At 35.7% G+C, this 15,511-nt stretch overlaps 1 protein-coding gene across 4 annotated transcripts in view; it reads left to right on the top strand.

The window, feature by feature from the left end:
* Positions 1 to 15,511, top strand: part of LOC107896585 (uncharacterized) — a 38,472-nt gene that overhangs the window by 14,726 nt on the left and 8,235 nt on the right. For 2 of the 4 annotated variants that reach the window (XM_016821783.2, XM_041079153.1), the window contains exons 26-50: positions 486 to 947; positions 1,035 to 1,355; positions 1,576 to 1,707; positions 1,811 to 1,924; positions 2,158 to 2,342; positions 3,141 to 3,249; positions 3,324 to 3,467; positions 4,173 to 4,448; positions 4,650 to 5,321; positions 5,957 to 6,172; positions 7,308 to 7,411; positions 8,315 to 8,610; positions 8,713 to 8,797; positions 9,436 to 10,143; positions 10,260 to 10,578; positions 10,770 to 10,928; positions 11,006 to 11,169; positions 11,288 to 11,468; positions 11,565 to 11,831; positions 11,935 to 12,141; positions 12,418 to 12,472; positions 12,909 to 13,039; positions 13,147 to 13,620; positions 13,722 to 14,552; positions 14,649 to 14,725. In XM_016821783.2, the coding sequence (XP_016677272.1) occupies positions 486 to 947; positions 1,035 to 1,355; positions 1,576 to 1,707; positions 1,811 to 1,924; positions 2,158 to 2,342; positions 3,141 to 3,249; positions 3,324 to 3,467; positions 4,173 to 4,448; positions 4,650 to 5,321; positions 5,957 to 6,172; positions 7,308 to 7,411; positions 8,315 to 8,610; positions 8,713 to 8,797; positions 9,436 to 10,143; positions 10,260 to 10,578; positions 10,770 to 10,928; positions 11,006 to 11,169; positions 11,288 to 11,468; positions 11,565 to 11,831; positions 11,935 to 12,141; positions 12,418 to 12,472; positions 12,909 to 13,039; positions 13,147 to 13,620; positions 13,722 to 14,552; positions 14,649 to 14,725 (6,689 nt within the window). Of the gene's footprint in view, positions 1 to 485; positions 948 to 1,034; positions 1,356 to 1,575; positions 1,708 to 1,810; positions 1,925 to 2,157; positions 2,343 to 3,140; positions 3,250 to 3,323; positions 3,468 to 4,172; positions 4,449 to 4,649; positions 5,322 to 5,956; positions 6,173 to 7,307; positions 7,412 to 8,314; positions 8,611 to 8,712; positions 8,798 to 9,435; positions 10,144 to 10,259; positions 10,579 to 10,769; positions 10,929 to 11,005; positions 11,170 to 11,287; positions 11,469 to 11,564; positions 11,832 to 11,934; positions 12,142 to 12,417; positions 12,473 to 12,905; positions 13,040 to 13,146; positions 13,621 to 13,721; positions 14,553 to 14,648; positions 14,726 to 15,511 lie in introns of all 4 variants that reach the window. The other 2 variants (XM_041079154.1, XM_041079152.1) reach the window with 1 other exon arrangement.

Genomic DNA, 15,511 nt, shown 5'->3' with positions numbered 1-15,511 from the left:
ATCCAAATGATTACTTGTATACATATCTAGTCTTGTGAGAAAGCACTATAACATTAAAACTAGATGTTTTCAGTAAATGAAATACCAGTAATCTCCATATAGGGAGTTAGCTTTCTGTATGCTCCAAAAATAGATCAAGTGACTGGTTATTTCTTTCAACATTCTCAAATAAATATTCTTGCGTATTTCTTCTATTCTGTAAAAATAAAAATAGTTCATGTTCTCAAACAAATAGAAGATATCGTGCGTGTGCTTTCTATATGATTTATTTTACTGAGGGTGGGTATGTCTGCTTGCCTTTTGGTATCTCCAGCAGAATTACCATTCTGCTAGTTTCTTATTTAGATTTTTTACTGCTGTATATTGTTCTCTCTCATTAAATCTTTTATTTGTTTATTTCAACCCCAAGTAACTATATTTAATTCCATTGAGTTACCTATTCGTCTATTTGTTGCTATTACCTATTCAGCAATATCTTTTTACAGGTGACAATGATTAGTTTGGGGAGTGACCTATTGTTGAAGACAAAGCTGCATTCTTTGAAAATAAAGGATGAGCTTCAAGGTCATCTGTCAGGCAATCCACAGTACTTGGCCTGCTCTGTGCTGAAAAATGACACTTCACTTCAATCCCATCAATTTTGTGGTTCACAAGGAAACCAGATGTCTGAGTTGCACCTAGATGATGATGATACTTTCAAGGATGCTCTGCCTGAATTTATGTCTCTGACTGATCCTGGTCCTCTCTCACAATATATGGATATGCAGGATGCTTCTGGGTTTGAGTCTTCTGAAGTGTTAAATCATGAAAACAGTTTGTTACAAGGAAAGAGACTTTCTGGAGAGATATTTTATGAAGCTCAAGGTGGTGATGATTTGGATTTTGTATGTGTTACTTTCTCAAAGAGGGGTTCTGGTTCACCTTTTTATGATGGCATTGACACACAGGTATTTAGAATATGCATCATTGACATCCATTAAATTTCCTTCACTTGACTGAATTACACAGCTAATTGGTTCAATTGAAATTATCAGATGAGCATTCGCATGTCCAAGCTGGAATTTTTTTGTAACAGACAAACTCTAGTTGCTTTGATTGGGTTTGGCTTGGATTTAGGCTCTATGAGCTATCCAGCAACTGTTATGGATGTACATGAAACATTGGATGATAAATCTTTGATGAATAAAGAAAAGGCTGAAGAAAGTGGTCGTGTTGATGGGTTGCTGGGGCATGGTAAAGCTCGTGTTGTATTCTATTTGAACATGAATGTTGATAGTGTCACTGTGTTTCTTAACAAGGAGGATGGATCTCAGTTGGCAATGTTTGTGCAAGAAAGTTTCCTGTTAGATCTTAAGGTGAAGATAACATCTTGTTAATCACCTAATAATGTTTGTCTCTAATGGTTTCTCTTTTGCAATTTGAATTTGATTCTCATATTTTATTTTGATTTTGTTACATCTATAAACTCCGGGTCAGCTCAACTGTGGTTTTAAATTTCTTGTGCATATCTTACTTAGGATTTGGTTTCATAATTTTCTACTTTCTGACGATTTTTTAAAAACTTTTCCTACTAAGGTCCATCCGGCATCCCTTTCTATTGAAGGTACATTGGGAAATTTGAGACTTCGTGATATGTCACTTGGAACAGATAACTGCTTAGGTTGGCTATGTGATATACGTAATCCAGGGGTTGAATCCCTTATAAAGGTACATTGATGTTTATGCTGATATACGTTTGCTGGCATATGAGGCATTTAGATTACTTTTGATTGTATACATGTTTGCTGATTTCACATTTTCCTTTTTTCAGTTCAAATTCAATTCGTTCAGTGCTGGAGATGATGATTATGAAGGGTATGATTACAGCTTGTTTGGGCGACTTTCTGCCGTTCGAATTGTTTTCCTCTATAGGTTTATTCAGGAGGTATGCTGGGATACAGTTTGAATTGTATTCAGTTTTAGCATTCGCACATTAAGTTATGGTTAACATTTTAACATTTGAAGTTCTTGTATTCACAAATAGCCAACATTTGATCATTTTTGTGTTGCACTAAGTCTAGTTGTTCGCTTATTCTTTAGACTATTCCCACCTTTCTTGTTCTTATCACAGTGTTTGTTATTTTGTATCTATAAATGACTGGAAACTCGGTTCTGCAGATAACAGTTTATTTTATGGAGCTTGCCACCCCACATACTGAAGAAGTAATAAAACTTGTTGATAAAGTTGGCGATTTTGAGTGGTTAATTCAGAAATCCGAAATTGATGGGACTACTGCTTTGAAGCTGGATCTCACACTTGACACTCCTATAATTATAGTTCCAAGGAATTCACTGAGCAGAGAGTAAGTTTATACTCCGTCAGCTCTTGTTATTATTTAGTACTCATTTGGTTAGCCAACTTCTCTAAAATTTTGCATTAAACAGTTTTGAGATTGTATAGTAAAGATCGAGAACTGCTTTCCTTGTATCCATTTAGTTTATGCCTGAATGTTAGCAATTCACATGAGTGTAAATTTACATGGCATATAGCTTACTATTTCTGTCAATATGATCAATGTTTTCTTGAACTGTAACTTCTGAAAAGTGTTTCAACTTTCAATTAGCACAGTTAACATAAGTAGCATATTTCTAGGTTTGCATCTGTTTGCAAAGTTCTTTCTGTTTGCTTCTTTTTCAATGTCTTTAGCCTTGTTCCTGTTTCCTCTACTTATTCTTCGTAGACTTTTTGGGGATAAGATGCTTTGTTTATCCAAGTATAAGCAAAACTGTTTGCTGCATTTATGAACTGGTAAAAAAAAAACACTATGAAATGGTTACAGAATCACCCAATATGCTGTCAAAAACCTGCACATTACGTTAATTATCCGATCCCCAATTAACAAAAATCTTATTAGGAACAAGTCTGAATTTGCACTGAGCTGAGTATCCATCTTGAACTTTAATTTTGATCTGAATGAATATCTGGAAACTGCCTTCCTTGCTTCCCATGTAACCAAAAGTTCTGTTCCTGCCAATAAATTTAGATATAGGACTTCCTAGCAAATGCTGGAATAGGATACTTTTTAATTAGAAATTGAACTTCCCAAGATGTTTATATTACTGAATTGTGTGAATATTATTAATATATTTTCTTTTTGCAGCTTCATTCAACTTGATGTGGGTCTGCTAAAGGTCACTAATGAAATAACTTGGCATGGATTTCCTGAAAAAGACCCTTCAGCTGTTCATCTTGATGTTCTTCATGCTGAGGTATATTGCTTATGTTTATGCAGTGTCTCAACTTTGAGTATTAAGTTATGGTTGAAATTGTGTTAAATTTGCAGATTCTTGGAGTAAACATGTACGTGGGAATTGATGGTTGTATTGGTAAACCACTGATTCGTGAAGGCAGAGGGCTCGATGTTTATGTTAGACGGAGTTTGAGGGATGTTTTCAGAAAAGTCCCATCATTTGCTTTGGAAGTTAAGGTAATCTTTGAACTTGAAATTTTGGTGTTCTATAATTGTTAAAGTACTATAGTGGCTGCTCCATTTTGTTAGGTTGATATAGTGGGTAATATTGTGCGCATGCTAGTTAGTTGTTCCTTCATACTGAAAACTGTGAAACTACATCTTGCATTTAAGTCTTTTCCCCTTTTATCATTTTTCCCCTTAATAATGGCTGCAAACCTTTGCACTGGGTTAGATTCAAGTTCTTGCTGTTGATACTTGTGCACAGTTACCCTATGAAAAACACGTTAGTGGCATCTGGGTCCTTCAAATTGAAGTTGGAAACCCAAAAATTAATCTTTTGTTTAGCGATTATATGAATACATAATAGACTGTCTTACACTGCCTAACTGGTTTCAGTTTTAGCACTATTAAGCACTATGACTGAACATGGACATTTCTCAGTTGTTTTCTTTTAGAACTCTCATTTTCCTATACTTTGTAATGCATTAATGGAGGCTGCATTGTTCCAAATATAATTTTTTTTCATTATATCTTGTCATATATCAGGGGGTGTATCCCTTGCTCTCTTTTTCTTAATTTTTAACTCTTAATAGTATTTAGTTTCATTTCATAAGTTCATATTATATGAAATCTGGCTTTGTTGGATTGGAGTACCTTGCTAGTGATTCCTTTTTACAATAAAATTCTTCAGTTAGTTCCTTTTGATGCTATTCTCTGCAGGTTGATTTTTTGCATGGTGTAATGTCTGATAAAGAATATGATGTTATTCTGAATTGTACAACTATGAATTTCAATGAAACCCCAAATCTGCCTCCAAGTTTCCGTGGCGGCAAATCTGGTTCTAAAGATACAATGAGGCTACTGGTTGATAAGGTCAACATGAATAGTCAGATGCTTCTATCACGTAGTGTAACTACTGTGGCAGTTGAAGTCAATTATGCATTGTTGGAATTGTGTAATGGCATTCATGAGGAATCACCTTTAGCTCGTATAGCTGTGAGTATTGATATTTATTTACTATTGTTATTGCTATTGTTTGTTTTTGAGGCTAGATATTTTATTTTCTTGTTTAATGTTTTGCTCTTGACTAAGCATGTATTGTTTGTAATAAGTACAAAGACAATAGCCTTGATTGGATATTTTTAATTAATTTGAAGTTTTATGCCTTCACTTACACATACTCTTGCTTTTTTCTAGCTAGAAGGCCTTTGGGTATCATACCGAATGACTTCATTATCAGAAACAGATTTGTATGTGACTATCCCGACCTTTTCTGTTCTGGATATCCGCTCCAATACAAAGCCTGAAATGAGACTCATGCTTGGATCTTCTGCTGATGCTTCCAAACAAGCTTCCAATGGAAACTTTCCACATTTATTAAACAAGCGTAGCTCGAGCAGAGTGAATTCTGAAGCTGGTTTTGAAAATGTACCCATTTCAACGATGTTCTTAATGGATTACAGATGGCGGCTATCCTCCCAATCATTTGTGCTTCGAGTTCAGCAGCCTCGAGTACTTGTTGTGCCGGATTTCCTTCTTGCTTTGGGTGAGTTTTTTGTACCAGCATTGGGGGCAATAACTGGAAGGGAAGAAACAATGGACCCGAAGAATGATCCAATAAGCAAAAATAATAGCATCGTGCTTTCTGATATTATTTATAAACAGGAAGATGATGTTGTGCACTTGTCATCAAGCAGACAGTTGGTTGCCGATACCCATGGCATTTATGAGTATATATATGATGGTTGTGGAAAGACTATCATTTTAAGTGAAGAGAATGATGCAAAGGAGTCTCACTCTACAAGTTTTCGTCCTATTGTTATCATTGGATGTGGTAAGAGGTTGCGATTTGTCAACGTGAAAATTGAGGTATTTGTGCTTCTAAACTTTGTGTTTTGTTTGATATTGTTCAGCTTCTTTGCATAAATGAATATGCCAATGAGAAATGTCAGACATGAACTGGAAATATTTCTAAGTGTTCGAATGTCTGTTTTGTATTTTTTTTGTCATCATATAAAATAGGCAACCACAATCATTATGAATAATGTCCAATGCATTTCACAACTAATTCTAAATGATCACACTAAAATGTTAATAGTTCCAGCTAATGGTCAACACCTGCGTGGCCAGGATATTTGTGGGCATTGGCAAAGTGATCTTAGCTATCACTTCTCATTTGGTTATTTCCTTGGCATACCTATTAAGTATGAAATTGGTGAATTTTACATACTGGAAAATATAGTTTGGCTTCAAGAATATGTTCTAAAAGTGATATAATGTGGAATACTGTTCCCTGTATAATGAAAGGTTATTATGGCTTGTCTTATGGTTGAGTTATTCATTGAATGCTGTCATACTCTCTATAAAGAGCAAATTTTATATGTTATGTTTTTGTTATTGAGTATTTGATGGTCATGATCGTGAATTTCTGTCATGTAACTATTATCAGAATTGTCTTTATTTTATAAACTTCTTGATTGTATTTTTAAAAATATCTCCATCAGAATGGTTCACTTTTGAGAAAGCATACGTACTTGAGCAATGATAGCAGCTATTCAGTCTCACCAGCAGATGATGTTGATATATTGTTGATGGATAATTTAAGTTCTGATGGAGACAAGAAGAATGTAGATAGTATGGAGCTAATAAAAGCTTCAAAGGCTTCTTCAGATTTAGAAGACAACCAGAATTCTGTGGAGAGTTTCACTTTTGAAGCTCAGGTATGTATAAATCCTTAAAAAGTTGCATATTTTAGATAATCCTTTAAGGTGGAGTTTTTAAAGTGAAAAACCTATAGTTGTTGGCTTTTCGCATTAAAGCCTATATTGTTATTCAGATTTTCCTGCTCACTACTCTGGTTTCACTTTGCTGCCAGCATGTACTTTCCACCCTGACCCTCTTCTAAAACAATGGATTTTATGATCCTTTTATTTGGTTTTATGCTAGATTTTGTGTTCTTTGAAGTCAATAATTAACATAGATAAGTTTTTCTCTCGAATATTCTGAAGGGATTGTGGCAGTCTAAATTTCAAGCTGTTGAACGTTTTATAACGTATTTAGCATATTTTGTGCTCCTCTTGGTTTCACTCTGTAAATTGAATGTTACTAAAATATCAAATCGTTTTTTTGGGACATGGTTTTGGAACATTGTTGTACCTTATTAATATTTCTTGCTATGCTGAAATGAGGCAGTTAATGGGAAAGATTTCCAATAATTAGCATCTGCATATATCTTATATTGTTTTGTCTACTCTCTGCTGCAATCATGATTCTATCAACTTTTTCAACTGTTGCTTCAAAGTTTGAACGTGCTCCTTTCCTGAATCCTGTCTCTGGTGCTGCAAAATGAAATAGATTGTTAGGAAACTAAATGAAACATATACTAACTTGATAAAATATGCCTTGGAATGAGATATGCATTTCATAATAATTATGTAAACTGCTCCTCCTCAGGAAGAGTGGCAGTGTTTTACGGAAAGCTCCTTGCTTGCTTATGCATATGGAGCTGAGTTTGACCAAATGTCAGCATGTCTGTATTTGTGAAAGTTTGCATTTATAGTCCACTGGCAGTGTGGGCTTGCTGTCTGCCTAGTTTTAACATCGAGCTTTATTTAAGACCTTTCGTAATTGTCCTTGCTGTTGCTGTAGTTCTCAGCACAATGGTTCTTGCATTATATAAGCATTGTATTATCAAGAGTTGACAAATAGAGATCTAGAAGTGGTTCATTCATTGGTTTGAAACTTTGGAAAACATTTATATTACTTGGCTAATTGGGATCCATCTCTCATCATTCCCGAAATCTATTTTTTTTCTGATTTGACAATACCTGATTAAACCTTCTCATCTGTGGTTAGGTTGTTTCTCCAGAGTTTACCTTCTTTGATGGTACAAAGTCTTACTTGGATGATTCGTCTTACGGTGAAAAGCTTTTACGTGCAAAAATGGACTTGAACTTCATGTAAGAGTTGCACCAGATCTTGTTTCTATATTTTTGTATATTCTCATGGTTATTTTCATTTTGCTGGTGTGTGATAAGAGGCAGCAAATGATTTCTCACAGGATTTTTTCTTTCTGCTGTTTAGCGTGAAAACTGGTACGAGAAAAATAAAGTAGGAGCGTTTGGTTTTTAAGTTACGAATAAAATTGACATAAAATATAGTTGCAGTGAAGATTTGATATATGGTTGCAACATGATCTAAGCCACAGAAAATTTGCTCTCTCTCTCTCTGTCCCTCCCTCCCTCTCTCTCTCTTAACATGTACGCTTGTCTGTGACGTTAGATAGGTTGATAAGGATATGTGTATGTGACTAGCCCATAATATGCGTATGCATGTCTTGATTTACCCACGTATGGATGGAATCCATGCAATCTTATATCTTATGTCTGTGTATGTATTGGTTCCTTACTGTTTGTGGAACATTAATATGGAAATCAAACTAGTACACATCGATGTTATTATTCTTTATATTGACATTTTGGTCAGTTTGAGTTTTATGCTAGCTTAAAAGAGAAGTAACTGTATTACAATCTTATTTATTTTTCCTTAACAGAACATAACATGTAAGTTGTGTGCAATATCTTGTGTGGAACTATTAATATACATGACTAATGATAGGTCCTATTTACTTGAATGTTGTTATGCTATTCAGTAACTTCTCTCTGTTGGTTCTTGTTAGTCTCTATATTAGTGTAAGCATTCTCTCTGTCTCTTTTTATATTTTTCCCTTCTATTTTTCTGAATGTTCATGTTTATTTCCATACATGGTTTTTGAACAATATCCTTTTGGCATTTTAATAAAAATCAAGCTTTTGGTCAGAATAATGTAAATGTTTTCACTTGTATATTTATCTTATGAATAGGTATGCATCAAAGGAGAACGATACCTGGATTCGTGCTCTGGTGAAGGATCTGACTGTTGAGGCTGGTTCTGGTCTTATCATTTTGGATCCACTGGATATCTCGGGGGGATATACTTCCATCAAAGACAAAACAAACATGTCTTTGATGTTAGCTGATATTTGTATTCATCTTTCATTAGGTGCAATTTCTCTTATACTTAACCTACTGAACCAAGCAACTGCAGCATTACAGTTTGGAAATGCAATTCCTCTAGCTCCTTGCATCAATTTTGACAGAATTTGGGTGTCGCCTAAAGGTTTTCTTCAATTTAGTTGAAATAGTATGATGCTTTATCTTAATTATTTTTTTTAACATTTTTTTTTGGTTTTCTCTCTGTCTTGTTTTAATTTGTCTGCAGAAAATGGATCCCATAACAATCTTACTATTTGGAGGCCACAGGCTCCAGCAAACTATGTTATATTGGGGGATTGTGTGACATCTAGGTAAAAGATGATTTTCCATGTTTCAACCATGGCATATATCCAAATTAAAACGAAATCCTGGTCTATGCTGTTAACTCCTATCTTTATGGGAATGATGTACGGGCTTTTTTCTGAGGATGAGTTGGGTGTTTAATGGGCTGTGTTTTTGTTTTTAGGCTGAATATCTGTCTTTGGGTCTTTTTTGATTTCTGGGGAAATGTTTTTTGGCTGAGATAGATTATGACTGGGAAGTGGGGCTAGGAAGATGTCTTTGAAGAGAGTATTTATTTTTCTTTTTGATATTTTAAGATGGAAATGCTTGACAGTTTTAGTATTATTTACTACGAGACTTAGGTTTAGTAAAATTTCAAGGTTTGGAACTAATATTAGTCTTCTCTTTGACATTAATGCTCTTCCATGTTTCTGTTGACTCTTCTTTTTCTTTTTCTTTAATATTTAATGGCTCTTTTTATTTCTGCACTTTGTTCTGGCTATTGCTTCTTTCACTGAGTTTACTTTTTGAAGAAAGATATTATCCAGCTTTCCTAAATGTAAATGGTGTTTTTAATGTAATTACTTGTATCTGCTACATTTATATTTTTTTCATTAATATCTTAAGCTTTTACTATTAATATGGTTTTCCTTCTATTGTTCTCTAGGCCAATTCCTCCTTCACAGGTTGTACTAGCAGTAAGTAATACATATGGCCGTGTGCGGAAGCCAGTGGGTTTTAATCTTATTGGCTCTCTCTCTCGTGTCCTTGGATTGGAAGGAAAGGATGGCCATTCTGATGTTGACAGTGACTGTTCCCTTTGGATGCCAGTTCCGCCCCCAGGGTATACTTCAATGGGTTGCATAGTAAATATAGGCAAACATCCACCACCAAATCATGCTGTATATTGCCTGCGCTCTGACCTTGTAACATCTACAACTTATTCAGAATGCATGATGATCATACCATCAAATCAGCATTTTGCTTCTGGATTTAGCATCTGGCGTTTGGACAATGTTATTGGATCATTTTCTGCCCATTCTTCAACCACATGCCCGTCCAGAGAAAATAGTACTGACCTGAGTCATCTACTACTCTGGAATTCAGCTTTGTCCTATGCATCTATTAAGGAATCTATTCCTGGGTTTGCTGTGGATAACGATCGTGCTAGTCAGAAAAAAGGTGACAAGAGCACTAGTTCATCTGGATGGAACATTCTCAGGTCAATAGCAAAAGCAAGTAGTTGTTATGTGTCAACCCGTCACTTTGAGAGAATGTGGTGGGATGTAGGCAGTGAACATCGTAGACCGGTGTCAATTTGGCGGCCTATATCTCGTCGTGGTTATGCCACAGTGGGTGATTGCATTGTGGAAGGGTTAGTTCTCTTTATATTGGAATGTTTCTTTGTTAAGCTCTTTATCATAGATATCTTTTGGTCTCTCTATGAGTTTCTGTTGACATTTTCCATTGTATTTTTTCCCCCTTTTCCAGCTTAGAACCCCCTGCTCAGGGTTTGATCTTTAAGTCTGATGATCCAGAAATCTCTGCAAAGCCGGTAAAATTTATAAAAGTGGCCCAAATTACAGGGAAAGGTTTTGATGAAGTTTTCTTCTGGTACCCAATTGCTCCCCCTGGTTATGCTTCTTTGGGGTGTGTGGTTTCCAGAACAGATGAAACCCCATGCGTGGATTCTTTGTGCTGCCCAAGGATGGATCTTGTTAACCCAGCCAACATTCTTGAAATGCCAATTTCAAAATCTTCAACCTCAAAGGCATACCAGTGCTGGAGCCTTTGGAAAGTTGAAAATCAGGTAAATAGAATGCTCATTAAATTCAGTCCGTGATTGTCTATCATTTTTAAAAATGAAACAAATGTCTATTAAAAAAATATGCTTTTTTATTGAAGCTCATAACTGATATAATCTTAGTCCATGGCTGTTTATTGTCTGAATTTTACTTGGAAGAAAAAAATAATAATGTTTTGCTTCCTGTTTCTCTGTAGGCCTGTACTTTTCTTGCATGCTCTGATACAAAAAAGCCATCAACACAGTTGGCTTACACTATTGGTGATTATGTGAAGCCGAAGACACGGGAAAACGTTACTGCTGAGATTAAACTAAGATACTTCTCTCTAACTGTTTTAGACAGCCTACATGGAATGGTATGTTTTCTAAACTAATGACCTGGGCCTTTTGACATGATTTGCCTTTTGTTTATGATGTATTTGTACTGTTTCAGATGACACCGCTATTTGATGTGACCATTGCTAATATCAAGTTGGCGACACACGGTCGGGTGGAGGCTATGAATGCAGTCCTTGTTGCTTCTATTGCTGCTTCAACCTTTAATACACAACTAGAAGCATGGGAGCCCTTGGTGGAGCCATTTGATGGCATATTCAAGTTTGTTTCTTCCTCATTCTAGTTACTATTTTTTCTCTAATGAGAGTGGCAAAAGTGCACAAGCTTTTAATGAGTTTGGTGTTCTTTGTAATAATTATTTCTCTTTTTCCTTTTTAAGGTTCGAAACATATGATGCGGATGTGAATTCACCATCAAGACTTGGGAAGAGGATGCGCATTGCTGCCACCAACATTGTGAATGTAAATGTCAGTGCTGCAAATCTTGAAACTTTAGTAGGGACCATTCTATCATGGAGACGACAGTTAGAGCTTGAACAAAAAACGACCAAGCTGATTGAGGTCAATTGGAACTTGCATCTTGATTTTGGTTTAAGAAGATGCTGAGCTGATTTCTATACTGCGCCTTCAAACATCTGACTAGTTATTCTTTTTCAGGAGGCTCGTGCTCATTCTGGACATGAAGATATGGCCTTTTCTGCCCTGGATGAAGAGGATTTACAAACATTGACAGTAGAGAATAAGCTTGGTGATGATCTGTTCCTGAAAAGAATTGAGCAAGATTCAAATGTGGTTGACCAACTTCATCATGGTGACTGTGCTTCAGTTTGGATTCCTCCTCCAAGGTTCTCAGACAGGTTAAATGTTGCAGAGGAATCTAGGGAAGCACGCTATTCTGTTGCTGTGCAGATTCTTTTTGCCAAGGTTCTATTATGATTGATGCTTTTGCAACATAAGTTCTCTTTTTTTTTTTTTCTTTGAAGCCTAATTACTTGTAAACAGAAATATGACCCGGTATATTTGGCAGGGTTTACCTTTAATCAATGATGGTAATAGCCATAACTTCTTTTGTGTTTTGCGCCTTGTCGTTGATGGTCAAGCAACAGATCAGCAAAAACTTTTCCCTCAGAGTGCGAGGACAAGATGTGTGAAGCCCTTAGTTTCAGACATGGAGTACCAAAATAAAGGCATTGCAAAGTGGAACGAAATTTTCATATTCGAAGTTCCTCGAAAGGTCTGTTTTGTTTTTGTTGTTTTTGCTTATTGACTGTTACAATAGGCATGGTTTAGTTTGTGGTCTTCAGTAAAAATTGCTAATATATTCGTATTGTTCTGGAATTAAGGTATGTTAGCTAATTAAGAGTAGTAAAATATTCCGTCATAGCAAAATGTCACGTTATGATAGGCATAATTAAGGGAAATCTGCAATGTGGTTCTGTTTCGCGAGAGCTGGTAAGCACTAGCTATTAATTTCCCAATTGCTAAGGTATTTTTGCATGTGCTGTTGTAGGGGGTTGCAAAATTGGAGGTGGAGGTAACAAACCTTTCAGCAAAAGCTGGTAAAGGTATGTTTTATTGGCGCATGAACTTGAGTTAAAATGGAATTGACGTAAAACCAGATAGTGTATTTTTTTTTTTTTGGTTTTTGTTGCTTGTGGTGCTAAATCTGTCTCTTATATTTTTATGAGTTGATGCCTCTTGCATTTATTTTCATGTATATTTTGGTAACAAGAACACTATCTATATAGCCATAGAAATTTGTATGATGATTTTTTCTATTCATTATAGTGTGGTTCACTTGTTATTCTTCTCTTCCTTTGCTCTCTTCTATGTATTAATTTGTGTTTTATTTAGTTCTGTCTCATGATCTTTCTAGGTTTATAACTTCTTGTAGGTTTTTAATTATTTTTTTTATAATACATCAAATATTCGGTCATGCTCTTTACTCAATCTTGAACATGTATATGTTTGTTCTCTTGATCTTGTAATTTAATAAAGCAGGTGAAGTTGTTGGTGCACTTTCTTTTCCTGTTGGACATGGTGCCAGTATTTTAAAGAAGGTATCTTCATCAAGGATTCTGTCTCAAATAAATGATATTCAGAATGTCGAATCATATCCCTTGAGGAGAAAGGTGAGGCCCTCTTTTCTGCATCTTTGGTCTAAAGGGTTCTATGTTTCTTTGTTTCAATGGATTTTAGTATCTGACATATATTTATTGTCCCTCTGTTACTGGTTCAGTCCAACAATACTGAAGATACTCATGACCATGGATACCTCTCTATTTCGACATCTTATTTTGAGAGGAAAACAACTGCAAATTTTCAAAGAGATGCAGAAAGCAAGGATACTTCTCCTAAGGATATTGGTTTCTGGATTAGGTTTGGAAAAGAGGGTTCATGGGAGAGCATTCGTTCACTGCTTCCGTTGTCAGTAGTTCCCAAATCATTACAAAGTGAATTTATTGCAATGGAAGTTGTCATGAAAAATGGAAAGAAGCATGCTATTTTCAGGGGCCTTGCAACAGTTGTAAATGATTCTGATATTAATTTGGATATTTCAGTATGTCATGCATCAATGATTCAGGATTCAGGATCAAGCAGTCATAATATTGTGGTGGAAGAAATCTTTGAGAATCAACGCTATCAACCAAATTCTGGTCAGGGCAATGATCTCCCGCTCTGGAGCACCAAAGACTTCTCATATTCTTCGAAGGTGAGTGATTTTGCGTGCTAACAGTTGTCACATTCTTGGTATTTATTTCTTGTGTAACTGTCGATATGTATTTGTTTCTTATATCCTCCTTTATCTTGAAGGATTTCTTTGAACCTCCCCTTCCCAATGGGTGGGAATGGATATCAACATGGAGTATTGATAAATCCCAATTTGTTGATGAAGACGGCTGGGCTTATGGTCCTGACTATCAAAATCTGAGATGGCCCCCAACTTCTTCGAAGTCACATGTTAAATCTAGTCATGGTGTCCGCAGGAGGCGTTGGATCAGAAGAAGGCAACAAATTGCTGAGTGCGGAAAAAGTTGCATAAAGAGTGACTTCACTTGCATAAGTCCTGGATGTTCTACTGTTTTACCATGTAGAAGTACATCTAAAGCATCCAACCAGTGTTTACGCATTCGTCCTTGTGTTGATCATCCTCAGCCCCCATACACTTGGGGTCGTGCCATTGTTGCTGGTGTCAGTTCTAGTTTCGTTAGTGGAAAGGACCAGCCTTTCTTGGATCTAGGTTCACTATATAGACAAGATTCTTTTCCACAAGGAAGCAAAATGCCCAATTTTGCTCTCCATTTGAGTCAACTTGAGAAGAAGGATGTAGTTCTTTGTTGTTGCCCTACTGTTGGGAGTAAACAGATATGGCTCAGTGTAGGTGCAGATGCATCAGCCCTTCCTACAGAGCTTAATCAACCTGTTTATGACTGGAAGATATCTGTCAATTCTCCATTGAAGTTGGAAAATCGACTTCCTTGTCCTGCTGCATTCACGATATGGGAAAAAGAAAAAGAAGGGAACTATATTGAGCGAGAGCATGGTATGATTTTTTCACGCAATAGTGCTCAAATATATTCAGTGGACATCAGAAGACCCGTATATCTTACATTTCGTGTACAGGGTGGTTGGATTTTGGAAAAGGTAATGAGTTTTACTTTGTTTGGACAGTGCATTGTGTTTTCTCATCTGCATGCCAATGTGTATTAAAGCTTGTGGTCAATGCATTATTATTTGCAGGACCCAGTTCTTATTCTGGATCTTTCTTCCAGTGCTCACATTTCATCTTTCTGGATGTTCCACCAGCGAAGTAAAAGGTTTGTCTCTTTTTCTTTTCATGGATGGGAGCTCCTAAAAGTTTTCCTTCCTACATCTCTTATTGATTTGTCAGTATGGGAGGATACTGCATAAATTGCTACATTATTTTCCTATGCTGCTTACTTGCAATATTTGGGTCCTTTTTCCCTTAATTCAAACACTAATTGTTATGAATGAGGTTTAATACAAACTGGACTTAACCTTTCGGAAATTTTTTTTTGGTTTGACAGATTTTTTCCCTCAGAACAAATGCATATTTAAGCAGTTTAGATTTTATATACACCTATTTCAATGCACAAGGTATCAGAAAGGATACTATGGTTTCATTTTAGTTTCTACTTTGATATTTAGATCGACATTTGGTTTTCACTACATCCTTTATATATCTATAAAGAATCCTAATTCGATATTGGTATACAAATTCTGCATAATGTGTTTGTTGCTTTCTACTTATATTTATATATATCCCCCTGCTAAATTAGTTATAGGTTTTTGTCAGACCTAAATTTGTTGTGATCTTAAATATGTAAGAATCCTTGTCTGATTGTTTATGCATGATATTTTCTGGTGCCCCCATTCTTCACTAGGTGTAGTTTGCTACTTCTCAAAAGAAATGGAAGTAAACTATATTTCATTCATGTATGTTTGCTCCTTGATAATGGTTAGTTCCAAGTGTACAGAAACCTGAGCGAATGGTGTCAAATTTGATGCCATGTTTCTCTATATCTTTTTCTGACATTGGATTCATGAGATAAGTGAAAGGAATATATATATATATGATTCTT

Source organism: Gossypium hirsutum, chromosome A10 (assembly GCF_007990345.1).
Source record: "Gossypium hirsutum isolate 1008001.06 chromosome A10, Gossypium_hirsutum_v2.1, whole genome shotgun sequence".
Classification (NCBI taxonomy): domain Eukaryota; kingdom Viridiplantae; phylum Streptophyta; class Magnoliopsida; order Malvales; family Malvaceae; genus Gossypium; species Gossypium hirsutum.
Note: the sequence above shows the minus strand (reverse complement) of the source record. Positions and strands in the feature narration are given on the sequence as shown.